Source organism: Ambystoma mexicanum, chromosome 10 (assembly GCF_040938575.1).
Source record: "Ambystoma mexicanum isolate Mex_15411 chromosome 10, UKY_AmexF1_1, whole genome shotgun sequence".
Lineage (NCBI taxonomy): Eukaryota > Metazoa > Chordata > Amphibia > Caudata > Ambystomatidae > Ambystoma > Ambystoma mexicanum.
The window spans coordinates 1,538,274,410-1,538,302,204 of record NC_090932.1 but is presented as its reverse complement, the minus strand read 5'-3'; the positions used below and the strand labels follow the sequence as shown (position 1 = coordinate 1,538,302,204).

The window sequence follows — 27,795 nt, the reverse complement described above, 5'->3', positions numbered from 1 at the left end:
ATGGTCTTTGAACATATCCCCCCACCACAACTTGCCAGAGCGTTATTAGTGCCGAGTACAGCCTGAGCCAGTCCCAGCTTTATAGAGCTTGTCATCTGGCTCTACTTGTAACATTTTGGGTCCTTTCTCTGAAGTCTCCGAGGATATCTCAGGGGCAACAGGCTTGGCTTGCAAAACAAGCCAATGCCAGAACGACATGGGTTCGATACCTGGCTGTAGTTCAGCACGAAGTACGATATAAATAACCAGTTTTCGCCCTGATAGATTTACAGCATTGAAGTTCAAATTATTATCCACCCAAATAGAATATTTGAGAATGGTGCTTAAATTTGGATCTACTACAATTTGGAATTTTATTTAAAAAACTTAAATTAAATAATCTTGTAAATGTGTTTGATAAAGGGGCGCCCAACCAACAAAAAAAGAAAGCCCATACTCCTCTTCGCATAATTTCCTTTATTTTCTGTCTGGGGTCTTCTAGAGAGCCTGTTTATTGCCAAAGCTCTCAGGGATCACTAACTCCAAACTGTCACATTCGTGTCAAGGGTGACCATTTGCCTGGAGTGAAACTAGAGCTAGGGGAGTCAGGAGAGACATGGAATTCATGGGTAGGGGTGAACCAGTGCTGAGCCTGGGCGGTGAGGGGGTCGCTAGTACTAATGGTCAAACACGAGCCAATCCAGACAAATGGCTATTTAAAACATGGAGGGGTATTGGTTGGAAGGCATATGATAAAAGGGCCTCAACTGCAGACTGGGCTCACACCCTGGCTTAACCAAAGCCACACCTTGCTTTTCGTAAAGCACTCAAAACCTTGTTTTGTTTGTCTGAACCTTGAACTCTGTACTTTCTCAATATGCAATCACGCTCTGTAACATTCATGCTACTAAGTCGCCCTGTCTGTAACAGCGCCTCGATGCCCCCGGGCTGCATGCGCGCTTTATAAATGTAAAATAAATAAATAAATAAATAAATAAATGTGTGATCTTGGGCAAATCATTTGATCATTTAATCAAAAAAAGTGTGGGGGACTCAATAGACACATTGGGATGTGACATCACCAGAAATTAGCATGCATATCAAGGTGAAATATGCACATTTCATTAAATTGGCTTTGCATAACCACCCAAATTGAACAGTACACATGGCATTTGCTTTTCATAAAATCAACACGCACAAAAAACCAAGGGAGGATATTTTCTTCCAATAGTGTTTTGAAAATGTTAAAATGTGTGTAAACTCCAAGAATCAATACCACTGATGCTGCCCAAGGAAGGACAGTCAATGTTTCTCATTTTGCACACAGCCTCTAAAATACAGGGGGGGAGACCTGTCATGGATTTAAAGACATGGCACAATCCCGACCAGGATTCTTTCTACTGTCCAGGGATGTGGCACACAATAAAAACGCTTTCAAGTTTATTACATTCAGATTCTGCTTTGAGAAGGCAGCCAAACCGTCTCACCCTCCACCCCCCTTGACGTACACCCCATGTCACAATGGACCATGAACCAGGCAGGTGTGCAATAATGAAATATTTATTTATTTTTAAATTTGAATAAAAATCAAACAGATTCATTCAATATAGGGCAGCAATCACTAGTGGGATGATAATTACACAGCAAAATGATAGGATACACTTAATTTAACTTTCTAACATCAGACACAGCAATGCAAATATGAATGAAAGCAAGATTACTTTTGGGTAATACTTTTAAATGGCACAACTGTTATGCATTCCCGCTGCAAAACACATCTTAAGCAGTTCTTCTAAAATAAATCTTATGATAAAGAAAAGAACAATAGCGGTTTAAAGAACCCTTCCAGTTTTTGTCCACCCACAACAAGTTTAACACCTGAAGCGCTAGTGTTTGAGGAAAGAGTCTTGACAGAATTGAAATTGTTGGAAAAGAACAATACCACCACCCACCAGTTTCAAAACCTTACACGAGTTGAACGCCAAGCCATACAACAATTGAAGGACAACAAACAAATAGTAGTGCGAAAAGCAGATAAAGGTGGAGCAATAGTGTTACTAGATTGCGACTCCTATATCTAGGAATGTGAAAGACAACTAGAAGATCAGACTTTTTACAAGAAAATAAAAAGAAGATCCAAACCCACGATTAAAATCGATTATAGAGGAAAATATAAGAAAAGCGTTCAAAAGAGGTTGGATATGCAAACAAGAACAAGAATTTCTACTTAAAAAAAAAACAGTCATACCGAAGTTTTACATCTTACCAAAAATTCACAAGTCATTATCCAACCCACCAGGGCGCCCTATCGTGTCCGGTTTAGGTTTGCTGTTAGAACCTTTATCAAAATGTGCTGACGCCTACTTTAAGAAGCCGCGGGTCTGGGTTCTAAACTAAATGCTCGACGCTATCCGAAAAAAATTGTAAAGACAGCTTGGAAGCGAGCAAGGAACAATAATAGAGAAGCTCTTTTAGAATATAGAGCCAAATCGAAGACCAAAGATCAGATTGTGTTTGTGAGCACCTTCAATTCGCTTTCCAATAAAGTGAATTCCATTATAAAACGCAATTGGCACATACTAAGTGGAGGCAAATGCCCCCTAGAACGCCCGCTATGTGCGTTTAAAAGAGATCCTAATATTAAAGACTTGGTGACCAGGAATGACATCTCTTTAAAACAATCTCAAAAGACACTTACAGAGTCCTGGGGGATGAGTAAGCCCGTAGGCCATACACCCTGTGGCAAATGTAGCTGTTGCTCCAGTACCAAAAGCACCAGAGAAGTGGACTTGGCACTTAAGAAACCGTGGCAACAACGTCAATTTACTAATTGTAATTCAAAAATTTGCAATCTACGTTATCTGGTGTCCTTACCGTAAAATATATATCGGCATGACAGAAAGAAAAGTTAAGCAACGAATTACAGAGCACAAGAGTTGTATAAGGAATCACAATATAACTGCCCCAATGGTAGATCATTTTTTGGCAATGAACCACACACCAGAGTCACTTACGTGGAGCGTACTCATTCAGTTAAATACAATGGAAGATACGACAGCCAATAAGAAGAAATTATTCAACTAAGAACAAAGATTAATTTATCTTTGTAACTCGGTCGAGATAGGCTTGAACGAATCAATTGATTGGAAATCTTTGTAATGAGGAACGGTCACGTTTCACATCTTTTATAAGAACACCATGAATGGCGAATCATACAGAGACATCTACATTGAAGCCATGCCATTAATTGAGGCATAATAATGATTTTTTAAATGTTATCACTTATGCAATCCCAGTCTGAAGGCTCAGGGTCCTCACTTTTGCCGATATAGATTAGAACACCGGCAATCCGCCAATGGTTCGGCGAGATCACTAATACTGCAAAAGCTGAATAATTCAAGGAAAAATACAATCTAAGCTTAAATTTTGCCATTGAGCATTAGTTTCAACTTTTGAGATGATCGTGTTAGAACAAAGTGCACAATACCCCAAAAATAGAGATTGAGGTAATTTTGCTCCAGTTTTAGGATACTTACCATATCTAGTATGGCAGAGCGAATTAACCACGTTGCAGACTTGAGCGCGCAGCTAGTGGTTTTGCAAATGGCAGCTAGTAGTTTTAAACTTCCTGTATGCCGCGGTGAACACAACGCTATCCGCACTTGGAAGGTGACAAAGAAGAATCGACCGCGGACACAGCAAGGCACGGAGAACGTTAGCAGCCTGATAAGGGTGTTTCCCGACAGAGCTGTAAGTAATCGCGAGACGACAAGCCCGTGGGTGCATAGAAGAGTCCGTTAGATCGATAGTATAACGCGAGCAAGCCAAGCCTTACGCAACACTCGTAAGAAGAAGTCGTTCATCACTTAATGTTTAAAAAGATAGTCCTTTAAGGACTTAAACAACAAAGCCTACTTTCGTGTAGATCAAGAGTGACTACATGAAACATCATTCTAGATTATAAAAAGAAAAAAACAGCTTAGACCTGTGTTTTTGGTATTTGTGTTTCCGTGCATAAACCGAGAAGAGCTTCAATGTTATTCTGACGACAGAACGGAAAGAAAATGTTTAACACTTCTTTGGGCATGCAGAAGTCACGGTAGTGATAACATGCTTCCATAGATTCATGGACAAACCGATTCCTACACACAGAATGGTAAGAATCCTGTTGTATTGAATACAGTATGCAGTAGCTCAGGTTCAGTTGCTACATATGTATCGAGTCTTATAGATTAGATGCATCATGCAGGAATTGAATAAGAACACAGCCACCAGGTGTTGCATTTAGCCACATGTGTGATGAGTTTTCACAGAAGAGATTATCGTGCATGAGACCCATAAAAGTATGGATATCAGTTAACACATATTACTAGAGGCGATCTCCTCTCTTTCAGTATTACAACTGACAATTTAGAAAGTGTCTAGTTTCAGTCCGTGGTATTAAAACATCACCCGTCTTGAAACTGTTTTGTCTTTGGAAAGAACGTGTGTAGCTGGATGGAATAAATAATAAATATTAAACCTTTTTTTAAAAAAAAGTAAGTGTTTTGTTCGAGCTAGACACTGAAAATGTGCTACTTTCTTTCACCCCCTAGGGAATAAGCGTTCTACTAAAAAGAAGTGCCTTCTATTACACTTGCCATAAATAAAGATTGCAGTGCTGTAAGCCTCACCTAGAGAAATAAATACTCAGGGTGAGATGATTGTTCAGAAACTGTTCTTAGAACAATACAACTCATTTTTTGTGTTGTTTTCTCCCCTTTTGGGAAGTAACCCAATGAGGTCTGCAACATCGGTCTAACCATTTTTTTTACAAAACATACACTAGACAAGTCTGGTTAATGATACACCATTCGAGCATTGAAGAAGTCCCCTGAAGAATTTCCCTACAAATGATTTACAGATTTTGGGAATGAAACATGTTGGGCCAATGATACTGTGTGACTGTCGGCACAGGGAGAATAGAGCATTCAAAGCTTGAAGTCATTTAGAGATACTAAGGAATCCTAAGAAATAAATATAGGATCCAGTACTAGACATCAGAATATTAAATTTGTGATTCTTTGCTAGTAATGTAAGTTGCATCATTTGATTTGTACAGTGGTTTCTTAATGTGTTTTTACCAAATTATTTTATTTTCCAATGTCAATTTATTACAATCAGTTATTTGATATTGTTTTTACAGTTGGTAATTGAATTTAAGACTGAGGTTTAAACATTTATTTTTTCCTTCTTTTACTTTTTCTATGTTTCTCTTTTTTTTTAAATAATTTGTTTAAAAAAAAGATTGCATATTTATTTGTGGTAATATGCATTTTAGGGAATTATGTATTTTGGTGTAATAAAATAAAATATATATATTTTGTCTAAAATGATGGGTATATTACTGTACTTTGGTTTTTGACTTGGTGGTACAGCCCTCATGGTGGTGTTTTGACAAACTGTCTCATTTTGAAGGGGGGTCTCTTGAGAGGTGACAGGACCTTTTCGTAAATTTCAGTTTTGTGAGAGGGGCACGGTCCTGTCCTCTATTTAAAAAAAAACAGTCCTTCTAAAGTTTAGAGGATGCATTCCCCCTGCAACACTCCCCCAAACCCCTGTTAACCAAGTTTTGTGTGGGCGGAGTGTAGCAAGGAGTCAAATGTAAGAGGCAAAAATCAGATTAGAAATCCAACCTACCACCCCTGAATGGGAGGCCAAAATCGAATTGAAAACCCTTGAAATTGAGGAAAATGGCACTCGGAATTCACTGGATAGTTATTTTACACGTGTGGTTTAAAGGATAAGAGAGGAATTTGTGTGGCTGTACTATATTTTATTTTTTACTTATTTATTTTATTTATTTGTTACACACCCAGACCCTGGGGTATCACAGGGTGGTCACAGACAGCTTAGGCATTGGGCATACATTGTTACAGTGTACAGAAATTAATAACAGACAGAATATCATGCAAAACATTCATGAACATAATTTACAACTTTACAACTTTAGAGCTTATGCTAGCAAAGAATAGCATGCTAATATTGATTAAATAACCAGGTTTTTAGCCGTTTCTTGAAGCTAGGGAAAGAGGACTCTTTTTCCATATTGAGGGGGAGGTTGTTCCAGTGTTTAGGAGCTGGAACAAGGAAGCTACTGGCCCCGCCCTGGTAGTTTTGTAACAAGGGGATACTAATAGTAGATTGTCATTGGATCTCAGTGGTCTAGTGGATTCTTTTTTCTGTAGGGTGTTTTTGAGGTAGATTGGGACTTTCTTGGCAAGACATTTATGCGTGATGCATAGTAAAGATAATTCTAGCTTTGATGGGTAGCCAGTGGGCATCCTTCCTTGTCTTAGAGATGTGATCAGACTTTTTTTATCCCTAGTGCTGCCCTTAAAACTTTATTTTTGCAAGTGTTGCACTTTAGTGAGGTTGGAGTTGGAGGTCCCTAACAATAACACAATGCAGTAATCCAACTTAGATAATACCAGGGACCTGGCCAGGGTGAGGCAATTGGTGGGGGTCAGAAATTGTCAACTTAGACCGATAAGTTTGGATGTATAGGCAGTGGATGATGAGAGCATGTTGATATGTTTAGTCATAGTGAGATTGGTGTCTAGATATACACCTAATGTTTTCACTTGCTTCAGTACTGGGATCAGAGTACTGTCGATATTGATGGGGGAGTAGTTTGGGTGGAGGGCAGCTATTTTAGATGAAGATCCCACAATAAGAACTTCTGTCTTCTCATCGTTGAGACAGAGACTATTCAGTGCCATCCAATTTTGGATAATGGCATATATTTTATTGATGGTCACAGTATCCTGGTCATAGTTACCTGAAATGAGTATGAGGATCTGGGTGTCATCCGCAAAATTGATGTAGATGATACCTATATTGTCTAATGCTGAGAAGAGGAGCTTTGTGTAAGCATTATATAGTGTAGGAGAGAGGCATGATCCTTGGGGTACTCCGATGGGGACTGGTATGGGATCAGCAGATTCTTTGCCTATGGAGACTCTGAAGTGTGTTTGGCTAGAAAGGATTTCACCCACAGAGTGGCATCTTTAGAGAAGTTGAAATCCTTGGACAGGGAGGTGCACAGTTTTTCATGGTCTATGAGGTCAAATGCAGCGGAGAGGTCTAACAGAAGGAGTGTGCAAAGATTCCCAGAATCTCTGATAGCATCCATCTGGATTTTGAGATCCAGGAGGGCTGTTTCCGTGCAATGATTCGGCCTAAAGCCTGATTGTCTAGTTCCGAGGAGCTGGTGCTGTTCCAAGTGTGCTTGGATTTCAGTGTATGCTATTTTGTCGATGAGTTTAAGTAGAAATGGGACCGTGGTTATTGGCCGATAGTTGGGCATCATTGTGGGGTCCAGAGTTGTTATTTTTAGAAGTGGAGTCACCCAGGCTTCTTTAATGCTGGCTGGGACTGTGTTGGTGTTGAAAGAGGAATTGACAAAATTGGTGATAGTAGAGGTATGGGTGGATGCACATGCTTTGACTAGTTTAGCTGGGACTCTGTCCCATTTGCAATTAGAGGCTTTTAACTTCGAGACAGTGGCCCTCATTACGACCCTGGCGGAATTCGGAAAACGATGGCGGAAATGCAATACCGCCATCGAATAGCGCTCGGTGCGACTATGACCCGTCACCGCAAAGTACGATGCCATTAGCGACACCGTAGTGAACGCCAACGCTAACTGCACCAAGCACGCGCGCGCGCGCCATGCCAAACCGTAAACACCACCATGGCGCAAGGGTACGCCAATTCCGACCCTAGCGGACATGTACCTAACGCCATCAAGCATGGCGGAATGCACCATTCCGCCATGGTGAGAAGTACGGCATCGCGAATCAACCGTAAACGGCCCCACTGAGTGCCCGTACACCGCTCCCTGCCCACAAAGTACAACTCCCCGTAGGTGCAATGAAGTCACAATGCAACCAGTGAAATGTACAAGTCACCCATGCATGCCAACGAACAAAAGAAACACAACAGGGGCCAATGGGAGCTGCAGGGCACAGATGGCACGAATACAGAAGCCATCCCAATGGACATGACCACAGTCCCCCACCAAGAAACGCACGCAAACACAGGCACCTGTGACCAGCAATATTCCGAAAATCACATCATTCCACCAGTCCACCTGGCTGACCGGCATCTGTTACACAAAACCCAATCCCCCGCCCCTGAGCATGACAACATTCAAACTGTCATATTGGCAGCCCCCATCCCTGACCTCACGGGCTTCGTAGGCAAACGCGCCCAGTACAGTACCACGCAACTAAACTCCGAAGCTGGAACCCAGTGCAGATCTCCTCACAATACATCGCCCCCCAAATAGGCATATGCCACATCACTTGCAAAGAAGAACGCTACACGGGCCAAATCAGAATAGAAATTTAATGCACATCAAAATCACCAAGCCCATACAGCCATCAGGCCATGAACTCCAAAACACATTTCACCATTTGGGCTGCATCCGCAAGAAATGACCAGCCACTACTTGTGTGACGCCCTGTTCCCTCATGGTACACAGAGCCACATTCACGTACGAAAAGGCAACATGGAAGCGCACAGAACCGCAGGGCCGTCCCAATGGGGAGGCACTAGTCCAGCTGAAAGGCCGAAATGTTGCTCCGAGCCACCAGTACTGCGTAAGGGCATGTGGCCCATTGGCGATCGTCCCATAAGATCGTAATGCTGCTCCACTGATTAACACGAAGCAGCAGGTGTCGGGAGTAAAACCCATCTGCAGGAGTGGCATACAGATGGCAGTGGCAAAAGGGGAGGAGATACCTGTCAACCAAAAGAAAAGAAAAAGAACAGAATGGCCATCAGTACTACATTCCAACAACTCACTGCAATGATCACACTAAATCCACAGCCACATGCATGCTAGCCCACTCCAAAGGTCCATCACCACCCAAAAACCACTTGCGACTCATAACTATCTATATCGAGGTGTAAACACCATCACAAACGAGTGTACCTGTGCATGCGCCTGTGAAAACAGAATCCATCTGATGGGATTGGTAACGTGCATGGACACAAGTGTCTGAGGGCGCGTCGAGACAGGGAGGGCTCAACAAGGCCAGATAGACGATGGTCCCACTATGGCAGCCCTGCATCACATAGCGTAGGGGAGGCGGATAGATCCCAAGAAGCCCTGTACATGGCAAACTCTGTATCAAATCACCTGCCCATGCATCCATTCATCATTCCCTCATCCCGGGATTAAAACGCCTGAATATTTACTCACATAACATTAGAAATATCCATTGAGTCTGTGCGTTATGCAGCCTGCAAAATCCACAGTGCCCCAGCCCGTAATTCCAGTGTAGTGAAGTAACATGTATTTGGGAACGTCCGGCCTCATCGCCCACGTCGCTATTGCGCATCCCAAACCATTCATATCAATCATTGCATTCTCGCCATGGCCCCTGTCTCAAGGACATTGAACAATAGAACGTTATATTTGCAGTCAGACCTGTGGGCATCTCCTCGCCGCTAGCTGAAAACCGAAAGCGCCGCCCTTCGAATTCCTCATTTGCAACATCACGTCGAAGAGGCATCTGTGGCCGTTTGAAAACACTAATTAATCCATCGAGTGCGGCTGTGTGTGAAAATGGCAACTGCCTTCACCCACGAATGGGACGCCCCGCCCGTCGTTGCAACTCGGTACAGTGATGAATGAGGGCCCACCGTTACTCGAGTACTACGTTCCACTGACCCTTCACAACTCTGTTCGCGACTGCACAGATAGTATGTGAAACAATGGGACCACAGCAGAATGAACATATCAACCAATGTTACACGGCCATCGGGTACAAATACATGATTGCAATAGCAAGATGCCATTCCACGAATTGCAGCGTTGTGTGCGGGACGTGCTCGGCCAAAGGGGAGAGCAGTTTGCACAGGTGGAATGAATCACCACAGGTGGAGGCCATTCAGCCTGAAAACACATAAATTGCACAGCCAGTCTCCTCCCACAACCACACCGAAATGCTACCGGCAGGACTCGCGATGTTGGCCCTGGGGGACCTGATAGCACTGCAAGTACTCCAACTCCAAGAAGAAGACGAACACCAACTACAACCGGCCGCACGGAGGAGACGCAGGAGGAGGAGGAGGCCAAGGCAGGGCCAGCAAGGGCCGCCAGCACAGCCACTACCACCACGCAGGCGGCCCGCAATCCCACGCCTCCGAGCACATCCGTTCAACCTCACTGATGAGCAGATCCACACCCTCTACCGTCTGGACCGGGACACCATAGCCGCCATTGTGGACATGACACAGGCTGACCTTGTCAGCATGATAGATAGCCCAACCGCCATCCCACCCCTACTGAAGGTGGTGTCTGTACTCCACTTCCTGGCCACAGGCCCCTACCAGCACACAGTTGGACAGTTGCATGGCATTTCTCAGCCACTGTTCTCACGGACACTATTGCAAGTGCTCGATGCCCTCCTGCAGCACGCAGACGACTACATCTCCCTACCACGCTCGGAGCAGGAAATTACCAACACAAAAGTGGGATTCCATGCACTTGCCGGCATACCGGGTTGCATTGGTGCCATCGACTGCACCCATGTGGAATTGGTCGTCCCACATGCCATGGAGGCCCAGTACCGCAACCGAAAACAATTTCATTCTCTGAATGTACAAATGGTGTGTGACTCCAACAGGATCATTACACATTGTTGTGCCCGATTCCCTGGATCAACCCATGATTCTATGGTCTTGAGGAACTCTACAATACCACGCTACATGGAGCGACATGCAGGGAACAGATCCTGGCTACTCGGTGAGTCTCATTACATGCATGATAATGTGGGGTATGTGATTCGGCAATGACCTGGCAGGAAGGGGGGGGGGTGTGCGTACGTAGCAATGGCATTCCACATCATACGTTTCTCGTCCACATACAGGTGATCGCGGATATCCACTGAAGAGATGGCTCCTCACACCAGTCCGGAACCCACGGGACCAGCATGAGGAGGACTACAACCATGCCCACTCACGTACCCGTGTAGTCATTGAACAGGCATTCGGCCTACTGAAGGGTCGTTTCCGCTGCCTCAGCAGGTCTGGCGGGGCACTCCTGTACCGCCATGAGAAGGTTGCAAAGATGGTGATGGCATGTGTCATGCTCCACAACATGTGCGTACGTAGAAATGTGCCCATGCCCCCTGACGCAGAACTGCAAGCACCTGATGATGGTCATGATGAGGGTGGGGATGTGGCAGCACCTCAAGGAGTCTGCGAGGCACCGGAGGGCCGTGACATTCGTCAGCATCTCATTGATGTATGCTTCTAGCACTCACGCCTGGTGGCTGATACATGGACACGGGACTCGTGGCACTGTGTGTGTCTGGGACATGCACAATATGGACTGTACGCCTATGATGGCCTAGTACACAAAGATCAATGTCCACACATCTCATTGGTTGATCGTGCACTTTTTATGGCATATGTGATATCATGTTGTACACCCTATCGACCCGCCACCCAAGTGAGCCCAACACACCCCCTCCACCCTCCTACCTCCCCCCCGAACACCAGTGTCCAAAGATGCTCATTGTCAGTGGGCAGTCGCTATTGCAAGCCCCCTCTGCGGGTATCAGGGGCACCCCTGCCTGTGGAGCGCAGGTTCCTCCCAGATCTACGTTGGGGGCTGCCCTGGACGGAACTTGCAACGGATGATGTCTCTGCCTGCTCACGTCCATGCATGTCCCTAAGGGTTTGCGAGAGCTCAGTGAGCACACGGCGCACTGCGGCAAGTTCGGCACATACGTCCTTGGACGTCGCATGCAGTTCCCCCCTCAGGCTCTCGGTGCTTCTCTCCATTTGTGCCCTTAGTGTCTCTGTACCTCTCTCCATTTCTGCCCTAAGTGTCTCAGTTGATGTTTCTATGTCTGCCTTAGTGCCCCCACATTCATCAGCATGGTCCTTGAGGAGCGTGGCCAGTTGCTGCTGTTGCACGATTAACTGGTCGAGGGACTGTTGCCTCTGCTGGGCCATGGCCATTTGCGGGGGTGTCACAGAGGGGCTGTTGTCCTCATGTTGCCTTGCCACAGGGCTTGTGGGGGATGGCCAGTCGTCGTCTTGTGGGTGCCCCTGCGTGGTATCCTCATGTTGTACGGGATGGGACAGACAGGGGGATTGGGACAGGTCATGGATGGATCTGACTTCGACATCCCCGTCTTCTGTGTCGGAGCATGCTGCCATCAATGGGGTGTCACCTATGGTGCTGCTGCCACCGGAGGCAGTGCCTTCTGTGGCATCCGTTGGGGGGACCTGTGGTGGTGGTGTTGTGGGCATGCTGGCTGCTGGGGTGCCTGTTGATGTTCCCTCCTCTGTGCTGCCACCTGATTTGTGCTGCTGCCGTGTCTTGATGCGTGCAGCTGAGGTGGAGGGTCTTTGGCCGTTGGTCTTGGCCCTCTTTGCAGGTGTGCTGGTAGGGGTGTCCTGAAGCTCGTCGTTTGGATCGGACCCTGTGGTGGAGTAAAGGAGGGCGAGGGTTATTGATGGGTCTGTGGGAATTGGAATGGCATTGTATCACATGCATTGGGGTGGTACCTGAGGGTGATTTGGGTCGGGGCCTTGGAGGTGCTTTCATTTGTGTGTGGAGTGAGGGTGCAGTTGTTTGGCAGCCTGCAGTTAGGGTGTGCCTGCTGCACGTGTAGTGCGTGTTTTAGGGGTTTTTAATTATTTATGTATTTATTGTGGGTTTTAACGTGCGCTATCAGGCCGATGTGTGTGGACGTTCTCCTGGACATGTGTTTCTGTTGCACTATGTGGACGCATGGTACTTCACATGGATGGACTTTGTGGATTTGGCATTGTTTTATTTGGGCCACCTACCTGAATCTTCGGATGTCTGCACTCCTTTCTCCATCCCTCCGACTCCCTCTATGCTCTCCATTCCGATGGTGGAGGCAAAGATTTCTTCCCAGGGGGTCAACTTGATGGGTGATTCAGGACCTCCCCCGGTGGCTGTGGCAATGTTGCGGTTGGCAGAGAGTATGCTGCGGACGCGTATCCGCAGGTCGTCCCATCGCTTACGGCATTGCTGTGGGGTGCGGGGTGCGGTCCCCACCGCACTTACCCGCTGTGCCACCAGAGCCCATATGGCCTTCTTGTTTGCAAGTGCCGTCCTGGTCATTTGCGTGCAGAAGACGACGGCAGCATTCTCCTGGAGGGTCTCTGTTAGCACGGTGAGTTCCTCACGGGAGAAGTGGACCTGCCGCTTGCGGTCGCACGCTTTCTTCGCTACTTTTCCCATTTTTCTTGGTTTCGCTAGGGTGGATGACGGGTTGGGGTGTGTCTCAGGGTAGTGATTTTAGTGGTTGTGTGGTTTTAGTGGTTTTATAGGTGTACGGCGGGATGTTTCCCGTTCCGGGCCCATGTTTTAACTTCCGTTTCCGTATATTTCCGGTCACCGTACTTTCCGGTAGGCGCACACTGCGGTGTCCGCTGTGATGGGTGGTGGTATTGCACCTAGGGCGCCGTACGGCGGCGGTGTGGGCCGTTTTGGGGTCATTTCCGCCATCGCGGACTTTGCACTTCCGCCATGCCGTGGTGCTCGTGCCCGATGGGTCGGAATGGGCCGCACTTTGCTCCTTCGTGCAATGGCGGAAACGCTATTTACGCTGTGGCGGTCCGGTCAGTCACTTTCCGCCAGGGTCGTAATGAGGGCCAGTGTCAAACACTAGTTCTTGGGTGACTGGGCCGAAGTGGAATAGGGAGTTAGGGTTATCGTTGGGGGTGGGAAGGGGGTTAGGGGTTGAGGCATTTTTATCTTCTAATAACAGTCTTTTGGTGGTTATTTTGTTTTGTAGCATGACAATTTTGGAGGCAAGAGCATCTTGTATGATGGTGCACCTTTCTTTACTGGAGTTGGCGGTGGTTGTGGTTGGTGTGGGATTTTCTAATTCTCTAAGGATAGAGAAGAGTTCTCTAGAGTCTGATGCTGCATTACTGATGCGTGTGTTGTAGGAGTTAGCTTTATGGCAAATGATGGCTGTTTTATAGATTTTGTTGGCGTCCTTGAAAGCTTTGGCAGAGTCAGGAGTGGGTTATTTATTGTGGGTGTGTTCAAGAGAGCGTTTTGGTCCCTCTTAGGGAAGCTAGTTCTTCATTGAACCAGAAATGAGTCTCTTTGTTGGAACGTCGCGTTTTAGTTGTGATGGGAGCTACTTCGTCAATAGTAAGGGTGAGGCATTTATGGTAGTACTCTGCAATGACATTTGGATCATTGCTGACAACTGAATTTGTTTCTAGTGTTTTGTTGAGGATAGGGGCACAATTCTCTGCAGTGAGCTTCCAAGAGTTTCTACCTTCAAAGCTGTCTGTTACTTTGGCCTTGGGAGGTCGGGGATCATCACTCATGAGGGTGAATTCTAAGCAGAAATTGTCCGTCCAGCCGAGGGGTTTGAGTCTATGGTGAGTTTTGTGTTAAGTGTGAGGATCCAATCAAGGGTTCTGCCCTTAATATGAGTGGGGGCATTAACCAATTGGATGAAATTCGTGTCTTTGAGTGCTGAGTGTATGGCTGCAGCTTTAAGGTCTTGGTCATCAGTGAAACCTAGATTCAGGTCTCCGAGGATAATGCATTTCGTGTTAGGTTTATTGATAGGTGCAAGTAGTAGTGGAATGTCTATTTCTGGGTGACTATTAGAACTAGGTGTTTTATAAATCACCACGAAATTGATCATGGTATTTTCATCAAAGACATTGCAGTAGTTCATACCCTGCAATGTCTTTGATGGAACTTGATCTAATTTGTAAATTACTCTTAGCTATGATGGCTACACCACCTCCTGTAGATTTGGTTCTATCGGTTCTGAGGATGGAGTAGTCAGTTGGGACAGCAAGGGCTAGCAGCGGGCCTGAAGTTTGGTGAAGCCAGGATTCTGTGATAACTAATAGGTCCAGGTTTTGTTCAGTGATTAGGTCTTGGATTTCGATTGCGTGAGCTCCTAAGGATCGGGCGTTGATGAGGGCGCTTTTGAGGCTAATGGATGGCTTGGGTTCCACTACAATAGCAGGCTTGGTCATCAGAAAATAAGAAACATTAGGAGTTCTTTTGGTGTTCAAGGCAGCAAGTGGATCGTGTTTTTTTGTTTTGCCAGTAGTCATTGGACTTGGGTGGTTTGGATGTCACAAAGGTAGGTGTAAGGCTATGGTGGAGTAGTTTGGTGTGTGATCTTAAGTGAGGCGTTCTATCGTTCCCTTCAATGGGGTAGGTTTTGATGCCTAATGTGGATTTGGGGATGAGCGAGTGGTCAGTTGTAAAATACGTAGGAGAAGGCTCTCTCCCAAAGATGGTGGTGATGATACTAGGACTATGGGCATAGTTTAAGCTAGATGTAAATGGTGAGGTGGGGGTAGGAAGGGCGTCAGGCAGGGTATGGGGTAATGTCTAGAGCAGGCCAATCTGGCGAGTCTGTTTCTGAAAGCATGGAAGTGGTTACCTGTGCACAGTGTGCTATCTTGGACAAGGCAGAGTGGGAACATAATGATAAATATCCAGCCAAGCATAGCTGTCTTTGGTATGGTGTGGAACTGGAGAAGGGGGTGTGCAGTGCTATGTATACCAGGCATAGGGTTCAATATAAAGTTAGGTGAGCGGTTTGGCAGGTTTAAATAGTCAGTTTGGTGCCAGAAGGCCAGAGTGGCGGGACGGCTAAATGCAGTATGCTACAAAAACATAGAATAGCAGATGGGCTAAATGCAATATGCCATTGAGGGCACAAAGTGGTAGGTAAGCTAAATGAAATATGCTACAAAAACAGAATAGCAGATGGGCTGAATGCAATATGCTACAGAGCATAGAGTGTCAGATGGGCTAAATGCAATATGCTACAAAGACATAGAATAGCAGATGGGCTAAATGCAATATGCTACAGAGCATAGTGTCAGATGGGCTGAATGCAATATGCTACAAAAACATAGAATAGCAGATGGGCTAAATGCAATATGCTGTCGAGGGCACGAAGTGGTAGGTAAGCTAAATGCAATATGCTACAAAACATAGCATAGCAGATGAGCTAAATGCAATATGCTACAGAGCATAGAGTATCAGATGGGCTAAATGCAATATGCTACAAAAACATAGAATAGCAGATGGGCTAAATACAATATACTACTAGCAGTTCAGAATGGCATGATAAGTTAAAAGCACCAAGCTAACAGAAACACAGGATGGTATAATCAAAATAGGGCATAGTAGAATAGATGCATCAAGCTAGCAGCATCACAGTAAGGTAAGGTGGGCTGTATGCAACATACGACCAATACACAGTATGGTGGGGTGTGGAACATGTAAAGCCATGACTAGAGATGGCGGCGTGCTAGATAAAGAAATGTGTTGCTCCAAAGCTGATCGGTGAGCGGCAGACTCTGCTCGGTAGCAAGGACAACAATAGAACATGGCAAAGGTGCTAAGGCATACTGTTTTTTACCTTGGTAAAGCGGTTTAGTCACGGGCGTGTGCTCAAATAGATTATGTTTGATGTAGGTTGCGAGGGTGATTATTGAGACTTTGAATGTTTCCTGCGTGCGTGGTCTCCTAGCACTGTTGCACGGCGGCGCGGGTGCCAGAGACAGATAGGGTTCAGTGCGATGGGCAAGAGTAGCAGGAGTAGTGGAGGAGGAGTAGCGGTCGGGCGGAGGGTACAGGATCACTTTAAGTGAAATGTACTTACAGTGATGCGTTGTGGGGCAGGGACTGCTCGACCAAGTGACCATGCACGGACAGCCACAGACAGGCCCTTAAAATCGCGGCCCTTCAAAGCGAGCAGCCAGCTTCCGCCTCCTGTCGGTAAGGCGTGATTAAATATTGCGCAAGCAATATAGAAGCAAGAAAACTTACAAGCTACAAGGTAAGGCACTAAAAACAGGCATACAGCTGAGAAAATTGACTTTGGGATTTGAAAAACACTGCAGCAAGAATCACACGTGGCAAAATTGCAATTTCTTAGTTTTCACAGGATTAAAAAAGGCAAACAACTTATTAATTGAGCTAAAATCGAAAATCAGTTTTACTGATGAGGTACAAAGCCACATAACAGGTATGATACTAAAGAGAAATGGTGACTCTTGATGACTGACGGTATGGTATACTTTATAGGGAAGGAAAATCAGATTTTTTAAAAAGGGAAATACTTTCACAGGCAAACTCGGTTTTGTTAGCAAAATTATTTGTTCTACTGCAACTATATTTTAGTGGCTATATAGTTAAAGAAAGACACAGTACGCAAGGAGGTTAATTTGCAAGGTTAACCTATTCACGCCACGTTAATCTCTATGGAAAATTAATACATTTATTCAAAATAGTACTTACACAACGGACTGAAATGATTTGGGCAAATTGCGCTAACACATGGAGACTAACACAGATTCTTCTAAGGACAGGATACATGCAGGATTCTGAGAATTTAAGAATTTATGAGGGTGTTTATAGGATTTCTATAGGGTTGGACTGAATGCAAGGTAACAGAGCGGTGTATGCAGCTTTTAGTACTTGGGAAGGTAATACTTACAAAATGCACTTAAATTTGGTAGTTTGGACATCTAACTGGGTCTCTGGACAGCGGGACAAGGATCTGATCACTGCGCAGTGGCTGGGCTTTCCTCTAAGGGATTTTCGGGGCAACCAAAGTCTGGTCACAGTGGGCAGCGGGTGCATCAGCTGGGCAAGGACAGGTCTGGCCACTGGAATCTCCCAAAGGGGTCAGCAGCCTTTCCCCCTTTTTCCCTGAATTATTGGCATTTTTGTAGGGTTTAATTCTAGATAAGTGGTTCTGGATAGGTAGTTCTGCCTGGATAGGAGGTTCTGCCTGAATTTGGATCAGCTACCTCTGGCCTGGCTCTGGAGTCAGGAGTCTTGCAGGGTGAATGTGGAATGTCTGGATCTCTGGATGTTGAATGCCCTGAATTTTGAATTTCAGATTTTTTAATGTCCTGAATTTTGAATGTCCTGGCTCTCTCTATGCTTCCTCTTTTTATAAGCAAGATGACATCAGAGGGTTTTACTATGTGGGCGGAAATAACCTGGACCTACCTCTAAGACGGGATAGGTCAGGCTGTGGATGTTGACCCCTACCTCCGAGCTGTTTGGACTGAAGGAAGGGACCTTCCCTTAAGTGTAAGCATTTTATGACCCATTTTGTTCCACAAGCCACATTTTTCACAAAAAGAGTTATGGAATACAACTTCATATTTTCAATAGTCACCCTTATACAAATCAGGTAGGCACATCCCATATTTCACAAGGAGTGTGCCTGTCCAAACGCCAAGTTTGTGGGATATTGTTTCGCCCTTCTAGCACTCTTTCACAAGTTCTATGGAAACCATTTAATCAAAAATCCTACAACTAGATATACACAAGCCTACCAGTGTCAGGCACATTTCCATCAAATGTTACATCTGTGTCATGTACGCTTTCCCCAGAAATGCCTCTTTACTGCCATTCACGTCCCCCACATGCTATGAAGACCAAAATAGTCTCATCTTGCTGATACACAAATGACATTAAAAACCGTCATAATTTCACAATACTGCTTATTCAGATTACTGAAATAAATGTCTCCATATAAAAAGTCATTTAAATCAAATGGGCTGGCTTTGATCCCAAAAGTCGGCAGTCTTTCCAGCCAAATGTCTTTCCCTGGTCAGCTTTGCACAGAGGTTGCCATGGCTTCTCCTTTGAAGTCCTTCAATTTGAATGCAGAGGATTTCACACTTCTGAGGCAAACACATGGGTTGGAACCCTCCTTTGTTCTTGGGAGCATCTCTGCCATGCAGCCTCAGGCACCCTGTAATTAGCACACCTGTCAGCCCAAAGAACAGGGTCCCTGCCCTGGCAGCATCAAATCACGAGTTAGTGCGACATTTGGCCGTTAAGCCAAACTGGTCTAACAGGAATGCTTGCCTCAATTAGGCTATTGAAGTTCTTTTTGGGAAGAAATTTTAAATAACACAGAGTTAAATATAACTGTATTTTGTTTGAACCTTTTCTTCCCCAAATGCACAGATGTGTTTCTGGGCATTTTACAGTATTATTTCCCATTTAGCTGTCCTAATGTCATTTCCTTTCTCTGATTTTCATTTTTATGTTCACTTAACAAAATGCAGTTTTCCTCGCATTTTTCATTCTGAAGGTTTTCATAGCTATGGTCAATTTCTGTACACAGGGATATGTTCAAGAAATTGATTATTTGAAAGTGACACCAGGCAAAGAGAGATAGAGAGCTCCTTTTGAAGAGCTTTGCATGTGTTTGTTTGTTGCAAAGTGGACGCTGGCCGTGTGGACTGAAATGAATGTCTCTGCTCTTCACAGATTTTATTTGACACAACAATGACGTTCAGGGAGGAATGGCCCTCATTTTATGATGTTCAGCCTGAATATAGATGGGCATGGCTGTGTTTTACTGGAACCAAACTGTGTAATGTTTAAAGATGGAAATAGCACCAGAGCAATGTCATTTTAAATGCAGGTCCTTTCTGGGTGCAGCCTTGAGTTTTCAAGATGACAGCACAGCAGCAGAGAGCCATTCTGCATTTAATTTATTTTCTTTGGGGTGACATGAAGAAAACAAAGTGCAGCCATTCTTGGGGGGCTATGTTCCATCTCGCCCCATATGGGCTCAGCAGTCCCAGTGCAGCCATTACTTCTGGAAATGCCAAAACGCAGTTTTGCGATGCAGGGATTATGTGCTCAGCAGACACAGTACAGCCATTATTCTTGTAACAGCTGAAAATGCAGTTTTGTGATGCAGGGGAGTTCTGCTTGGCTGGTAAATGTACCCCACATCCCTTCAGGTCCCATTATGCTCTGTGGAACCACATTCAGCAGTGGAACCATATTCAGCAGTTCCCCATGCAGAAATGGTAGGGGCTACGCAGGTTTCATCTATGGCTTGATATGGTCTGGCCTACAGCTGCCTATCAAAACAATTTAATACTACCAGTATTCTCACTGAAAAAAGCGGTTTAAATCAGGCCATATGAGTCCACCTGAGCACCACACAGTCCCCTTACACAATTGGGTCTCGCTTTTCTTCCCTTCCAGATGCTGCTATGTCCACGACGGCTGCTATGATCAAGCAAAGGTGCATCCCAGCTGTGGCGGTATCTTTGACAACCCCTACACCGAGAGCTACAGCCACACGTGCTCTGGGACCAGCATCACCTGCAGCAGTACGTACTATGGTCACTCTTACCCTCCTCTTCTTGTGCTAGTGCACCCACACTATTCCGCACACACTCTATACATGTAGAATGGTGCTTGCTTCTTTACCTCTCAATTTGCAAACAGTGAGTTGAGCTTGAGTTCTTAACTTATCCCAGCAAGGCCCAGCAGGGGCTGCAAGGGGCCTTGATCAGGACCACAACCTGCAAAGGGCGGCAGTCGGATATCCACTTGCAAATGTAATTCCTGGACCAGAGATTATAACACAGAACTGGCAGTTGAAAGCAATGTTTGATGTGCCCCTAACCTTCACAGGGCGAATGTTCTCACTGTTAGGGGGCCTTAGACCACAGCAAAGTGCAAGTGTGGTTAGTGTACTGCCTCCTTGAGACTGGAACAACATTTCCCGACAGCTAACAGGCCCACTCGGTCTCAGAGTGGGATGGGTAGAAGAGGCTAGTTACCAGCCACATACTTGCAATGGGTTCCTCCAGTGTCGCTGTCCTCACCAAGGGCTCTGGGGTGCACTGCAGACCCAGGGCCACACCCTGCACTGCATCAATGGGGTCAGATGAGCATAGTGTTGTTTCCCAGTCTGCAGCCTTGTGGGCAGATTCTGCACTTCTGGAGAGGGAGACTCGTGATCACACAGAAGCAGCGCTATGCAGTTGTGAAAGTGTGGCTCCTAAGCAATGTGTTATGAACACCAAGCGATCCCCCTGCTGCCCTGTTGTCTACTCAACTAACTGCTCAGAGGAAGAAGCGGGAAAGGCCGAGTTCCACACAAGCTGGCTCTCCTGAGTAGCCAGAAGGGCTATGGCAGAGGCAGCAGGTGCCAGGCCAAAGGCTGCCTGGAGGAAATTCCAATGGCTTTTTACAAATTATTTCTTCTGGGTTCAGTTGCTGACATATGGGTTGCTCGACATCCACTCAACTGCTACTGAGGCAATCCGGTCGATCCAGTTGCATCCTGAGACTGGTTAATGGTTTCTAATAGTTTGTATTCAACTACTAGAATTCAGATTTTCAACACATTTGTTCCAGAAAGTCACAATTCTATTAAAGACACGGATGTGAAGGATTATGCTTCTCTTTCCTATTTTCTACTCGAGCAGCAAAGAACAAAAGCAATAACATGAATAGTAACAAAGATCAAACTACAACTCCCAGTGAAGCTAGAGTCTTTGGTAGTCCTAATATTATTGGTCTCTTAACTGACCGCGTGACCAACATAACCAATTAACACAGTTCATGTCCATAAACACACCGATCATCCTCCATCACTTCCTCTTTCTTTGCTTGATCGAAATTGTGCCCACCAGTAAGCACAATCCCGTTGCCTGATCAGTGCCTCTCCTCAACTCACCGATGGTTGGAAATCCACCACCATACCTAGTATGACAAAATATATTCGGTGAATGTAAGTCAAAGAGGGTGGGAAAATCGTAACAATACCAACAATTCCAATTTTATACATTTGTACATTTATATAATTTATACTGATTTATACATTTATATACATTTACAACAACAGATAAATAACATGTTCAACATTCATCATTGATCCTATGATTGTAAGGGTGGGATAATCCTTCGGCCCTGTGTCTTTAATAGAATTATGACTTTCTGGAACAAATGTGTTGAAAATCTGAATTCTATGTCAAGACTGGGGCTTGGATTATGCTTGTTGAAAGCTTACTCATCACTAACGATGCCATACTCTCCATTAGCTTGAAATAGAAGGTCTTAAAGGTTGATTCATTCGACCAATCTGCTGACCTCATGATGTCTTCTAGTCTGGCTCCTATGTTAAAGGCCTTGGTGGCCATCGCTCCCCTCACGGAGTGAGCACCGTAAATCACTATGTCAATGTCTGCCTGTAACATCACCCATCTCAACCATCTGGCTATAGTCGCCGGTGTTACGGCCTTGTATGGTTTGCATAATGCTATGAACAATTGGGATTACCCTGGGGGTCTCACTTCCCTCGTAATATCTTCATATGCTGTCAAACATCTAATCGGGCATAATATGGGCTGCACTGGAAAGGAATCGTATGATATAGATTTAAATCCTGTCTTGGTCCTCTTCGCTATGAAGAAAGTCACTCCATTCTGTGATACGCTTTTCCTATTGACCTCCAATGCTCTAATGTCCGAAGATCTCTTGCATGACAACAGACTTAGAAGCATGGATAGTTTTGCTTAAATGGCCTTCCTGGATAAATCCTGTTTGTCAGGCCATGATAAGAATACATTCAATACTGTGTCAACATCCCACAGTTGACACAGTATTTTTCTCTGGACATTTTCACTATTTTTAAAAGTCTGCAATCCCAGGGGTGTTCACCTATAGCGACCCCTTCAATCCTGGGATATCCTGCTGATATTGTGGACCTGGCCGTATTGATGGTCCTATATGCTTTCCATCGGGATGAATGTTCCTCTCCGTACACCAACTATTCCAGTTAGCCCATGCAGATTTGTAAGCCCTGTGCATTCCTGGTGCCCAGGATTAATTAATGATGAGTTCAGCTTCATTCGATAATCCTGGCCTAACCCAAGCTCCCCTGAAATCGCCCATGCGATCAGCTTGAGTTTTCCTGTCCTCACTAGTGGGTGGCTGAGGCCTCTGGGATCCTGTATGATGAGCTTTTATTTGAGTAGAGCCACTGGGTCGTGATATGATAGTTCCAATAAGCTGGGGAACCACACATGTTCCCTCCAGTCTGGAGTAATCAGAGCTAGGGATGCTTTCTGCCTCATCACTTGGGCTAGTGTCCTTGCAATCACAGAGAAGGGGGAACGCATAGTTGGTTTGCTGACCCCATGCTTGGAGAAAAGCGTCTGTTGCTTCCGCTCCTGGGTCCGGCCTCCAGCTGAAAAACCGAGGTAGTTGGCTGTTCAATCTCAATGCAAAGAGATCTATTTGGCATGGTCCCCACTGAACCATCAGGTCTCTGAGATATCTGGAGACTTCGTTCGGCCTGGTAGGTACTCTGCTGTCATGGACACCTGCCTCTGGGGGCAAAGTTCCCAGAATTCCTTCTGAGACATTGTCCATCTTGAGAAGAACACAGCATTGTGCTCTCTCCTGAGTACAGCATCTCACTGAGAAGGACCCGGCAAGCAATTCCAGACTGTTGATGCACAGAGATGTCTCTTATTCTGATCCTCTGCCCCTGTCGACAGGTTCCAGCATCGGGCTCACCAGCCCCATCTGCTGGCATCAGATTTGATGACCAAGTCCAGGGACAAGCCAAATACGGCTCCCCCGTTCCAGGCATCCTTGTGATGCAGCCACCATTCAAACTCCTCCCTTACCTCCTGGGAGATTGTGACGCTTGATTCATAACATGCACTCCTCCTGAGGTGTCTGATCATTAATCTTTGTAGGGCTCTGTAATGTAGAGGCCCCGGGAATATAGCTTGGATCGATGATGCTAATTGTCCAAACAGCCTCGCAATGTCTCTCAGCGACATCTCTCTCCTTGATAAAGTGGCCCTTATCTGTTTCATGATGTCTTCACTTTTGGTAATCAATAAGCTGAGGGATCCCTGTATCGAGTCTACTACGAAACCGAGAAATTCCATGGTTTGTTCTGACTGCACTTTGGATTTCTCCCAATTTATCAGGAAGCTTAGATTCTGCAGTAGATCGACTCGCGTCTGTACTTGTATTCGGAGTGTCTCCCTGTCCTGACACATTATGCATATATCGTCCGGATCGATTATGAGTCAGATCACCTGTCCCCTGAGATGGGTCACCACTGGTTTCATTACCTTGGTGAAACACCATGGTGCAGATGCCACCCCGAAAGGTAGGCACTGAAACTCCCATGTTCCCTCTCCCCAGATAAATCTTAGAAATTTCCGGTGATCTGTCGCTATGGGCACTGTCAGATATTCACTCTGAATGGTGCCGGTGCATCCGATGTCTCATTCCCATTCAGCCCTATGGGGCCGAATGGGGATGGGGAGTCCCTCATCACCGTCACCCGCGAATGGGCAATTACCGGGTCCGCCATACTCGGCATGGCCCGGTAATTATCCATTCGCGGTTGCCAGAAAAAATGGATACCGGCGTCGGCAGCCGTGCCTGTAATACAGGCACAGCTACCGCCAGCCTCGTAATGAGGCCCATTGTTTATGAAGCCTGCTCAGGAGTCCATCACTTGTTTCATCGCTTTTTTGTTTTCTAGCCCTTTCAGTTCTTCTAACAACTGTATGTCTTCTTTGCATAGACATAAACATCTAGGGGGTTCATCTGGTGTGGTATTGTGTAAAAATCTATGTGGAAACCCTGTACCATCTCTAGAACCCAGGTATCTCTGGGTATAAAGTGCCAGCTTTCTATATGCTCTGCTAGTCTCCCCCCTACCGCTGGGGTAATTATGTGCAGGTTGCTTGCCCTCACCTGTGGAATTCTGTTGTCAATCTCTGAGTCGCCAGCCTATGCCCCTACCTCTACCACTGGAGGGGAAGAAAGGGATCTGTTTCCAATCCTTTTGATCTCTCCAGTGTGTCCTATCGCTTGTAGGGCCTGTTGTATGGGAAGTGGCCAGGAAGAGCGACCCCTTGCTCTGCCGGCCTTCCCGAAAATGTGTCTCCCGAACACTCTCTTGAATGACGCTTGCGCCTTATCCAGCGCTGCATAGGAATTTGCGAATTTTGTTAGTTCTTTGATGAACGAGTCCCCAAAGAGTTTCCCCTTCGGTGCAGTCGCTGTCTCTGAAGAGGCTAACTCGCTCTCTGTGATCATAGCACAATATGCGTTCCCCAGCATACAAATGGCCCTTTGGGCCCACCCAATTGGTACCATCAGGTCCACTGGTTCGTTCTTCTCTCTAGTCTCTTCGCCCATCTGCAATATTTTTGTGAGTGGTCCTACTATATCCAACATCTTGTCCTGGCAGGAGCGCCAGGACCTAACCAGACCTTTCCTCACATCCCTTACATATTTTCCCATAAATGTGACAATTTTCTCGTCTATCTCGGGAGTCTCAGCAGCTCGTTCATGTAGGTTTGGTCCTGGGAATTCTGCCCGCAATTTGCTTCTGACTTCTTTCACCAGTGGTTCCCTCAGATGTTTTTTTAAGAAAGGCTGCTATCTTTTTTGGCAGTTCCCATTCGGAAGTCTGTGGGTGTATCAATGCCTTAGGGTCGAAGTCATAGCCTGCCCCGTCCTCCTCGTTATCAACTTTCTTTTTCTTTGGCGCTTTATGGCCTTCTTCACCCTAGAATGATATTGAGAAAACCTCTTCTTCAGAGTAATCATCCTCCCAACTGTCATCCTCCTCTTCTGAGGTATCATATGGTCCGTCTTGCCACCTGCTAGGCCTTGCTCTGGCTCTCACTTTCCTTCTTTTACCACCCTTCTTTTTTGGTGGAGTGCCCGTGGGGGTATGGGCCTCATCTGCCCTATGGGCTGTTTTTCTGCCCCCGTTCACTCTCCACTGGGCTTTAATCACTTTAAGCTCCTCCAGCCCCTGTGAGAACTTGAGCCAATCCTCCATCAGAGCAATTTGCTTGGGTCCCTGCCCCAACAAGGCTCCCAGAGCTTTCTGCAGTACCTGAGTCATTTCCATATGGCTCCTCTTTTGGCTACTACTAGCCTTACCCTCATCACTGGAGGAACTCATTGTTAGCACAGACACCAGGGATTATAATATTGCCAGGTGGTTTTATGGGTTAATTCCATCAAGATTGCAATATATGACTTGTTCCAAGTCAGCGAGCCTTAATTATATATAGTGTTACCTAGGACTGTGCCTGTCAAAAGTGGAAGAGCTGCAGTAGCTCTATGAGGCCTGCAGAGGTGCTGTTCTCAGCACCCGCGATTGTGCTAATGATAATCTCAGTGATTTGTAAAGTGTAAGCGTTCTCTCGCTCCAAGTATATGTTGTTCAATAGGGAAGTATCTACTCATAGGTCTTTGTGGCAGCTTTGATACGGTCACAGGAACAAAGAAAGCGCCAGAACGTTGCAGCCCCATCACGCTCCTCCTTCCGTGACCATGCTGCTCTCTGTGGCTTCAAAGCATCGTTGCGGTCGCTGGAGCACCAGCCGTGTTGCGGCCGCAATAGCTTCTGTCCCCACTATTGCGGATATGCTCCGCCAATACCTACACTGCGCGCGTGCTAATCTGTCTACATAAGTAATCACAGTTATCAATCATAGCATTATAAGGAAAAAAAGAAATGTGTACTTAACTCGCTGCCGAGCAGCAAAGAAAGAGGAAGTGATGGAGGATGATCAGTGTCTTAATGGACATGGACTGTGTTGATTGGTTATGTTGGTCATGTGGTCAGTTAAGAGACCAATAATATTGGGACTGCCAAATACTCTATCTTTACTGGGAGTTGTAGTTTGATCTTTGTTAGTATTCATATTATTGGTTTTGTTCATTGCAGCTTGAGTAGTAAATATGAAAGAGAAGCATAATCCGAGCATCCAGTCTGGACATAGAATTACCCTTGTCTGTACTACTTATCATGTACAGTCCATTGTCCACAACCTTTATCCACCACCTGGTTCCAGTAGAAACAAGTCAACTAGTATTTGCACCGGGGCTGAAAGCCTCCCTTGTTATCATGTCTCCCCAGGTGTACCCCTTATCACAGCTCCTTCTCTTCTTTCCACAGGCAAAAACAACCCTTGCGAGGCATTTATCTGTGAGTGTGACCGCGCTGCCGCCATCTGCTTTTCCAAAGCTGGCTACAACCCAGAGTACAAGAATGTGGACACAAAGAAACACTGCCAGTAAAGATCACCACAGAGCACAACCTGTCCATCAAAACTAACTGTTTGCCACTGTTCAATCCTGGACATGCATAGAGAAGGGTGGGCAAAGATTCAGGACTCTCTCTGAATCCTCCATGCGCTGCAGGTTGTGGCCATTCCAAGGCTGCATCTCTGCTCGTCGTCTTCAGGTTATGCTTCTGGGCCCCTTCATGGAAGAAGAGACCTGCTAGGAGTGGTATAACCTATGCCGAAGGTCAGTCCGGAGCAAATGCCAGCTACCCCTTTCTTTAAAATGGCTGCCTGCTCTCTCGTGCAATAAATGTGTTTTCAAAACAAACTAGTATCATATGTATTCATCACTATACAGGCGACAACTAACATTTTCTTATGCAATCATTAGAGCTAATTTCTTTCACTGTTGCAACTCCAGCTCAAGTGTATGAGGGCCCAAGTACTGGTATGCAAATGCTTGCTAGAATAGGCAGGTACCAAATAGGTTGCAATTAGATGAGTTTGGGCAGCGGCTGGTGATGGACTGTGGGTCACAGTTACCTAAACTAGGCATGCCAGAGTGATGGATGAATGCAGTTGTGCAGAGGACGCAGCATTTGACTTAGTTTTTTAAGCCGCTAAGTGAGATGGAATTTCAGGGAGCTTGGCCCATCAGAGACCACAGAGAACATCTTCTGTCTCCAAGTGACGACATGTCAAGGCTCCTCTGCAGATGCTGCCATGCTGATGCTCACCTATATGCCCAGAGATGTTGATGCTGATCTTTACGTGTTGGCAAAGCAATACTCAACTTCAGGTACAGACTTACCGATGTTCATTTTATGATGTAGATATGTATGATTTCTGGTGCAGACATGTCAATGATCATCT

The 27,795-nt window shown here is 45.7% G+C and overlaps 1 protein-coding gene across 1 annotated transcript in view; it reads left to right on the top strand.

The window, feature by feature from the left end:
* The window catches only part of LOC138493350 (phospholipase A2-like), a 36,350-nt gene extending 9,161 nt beyond the window's left edge, over nt 1–27,189 (top strand). The window contains exons 2-3 of the mRNA XM_069620406.1: nt 20,051–20,178; nt 26,814–27,189. Of these exons, the coding sequence (XP_069476507.1) occupies nt 20,051–20,178; nt 26,814–26,935 (250 nt within the window). The 3' untranslated portion in view covers nt 26,936–27,189. The remainder of the gene's footprint in view (nt 1–20,050; nt 20,179–26,813) is intronic.
* The last annotated feature ends 606 nt before the right edge of the window (nt 27,190–27,795 follow it).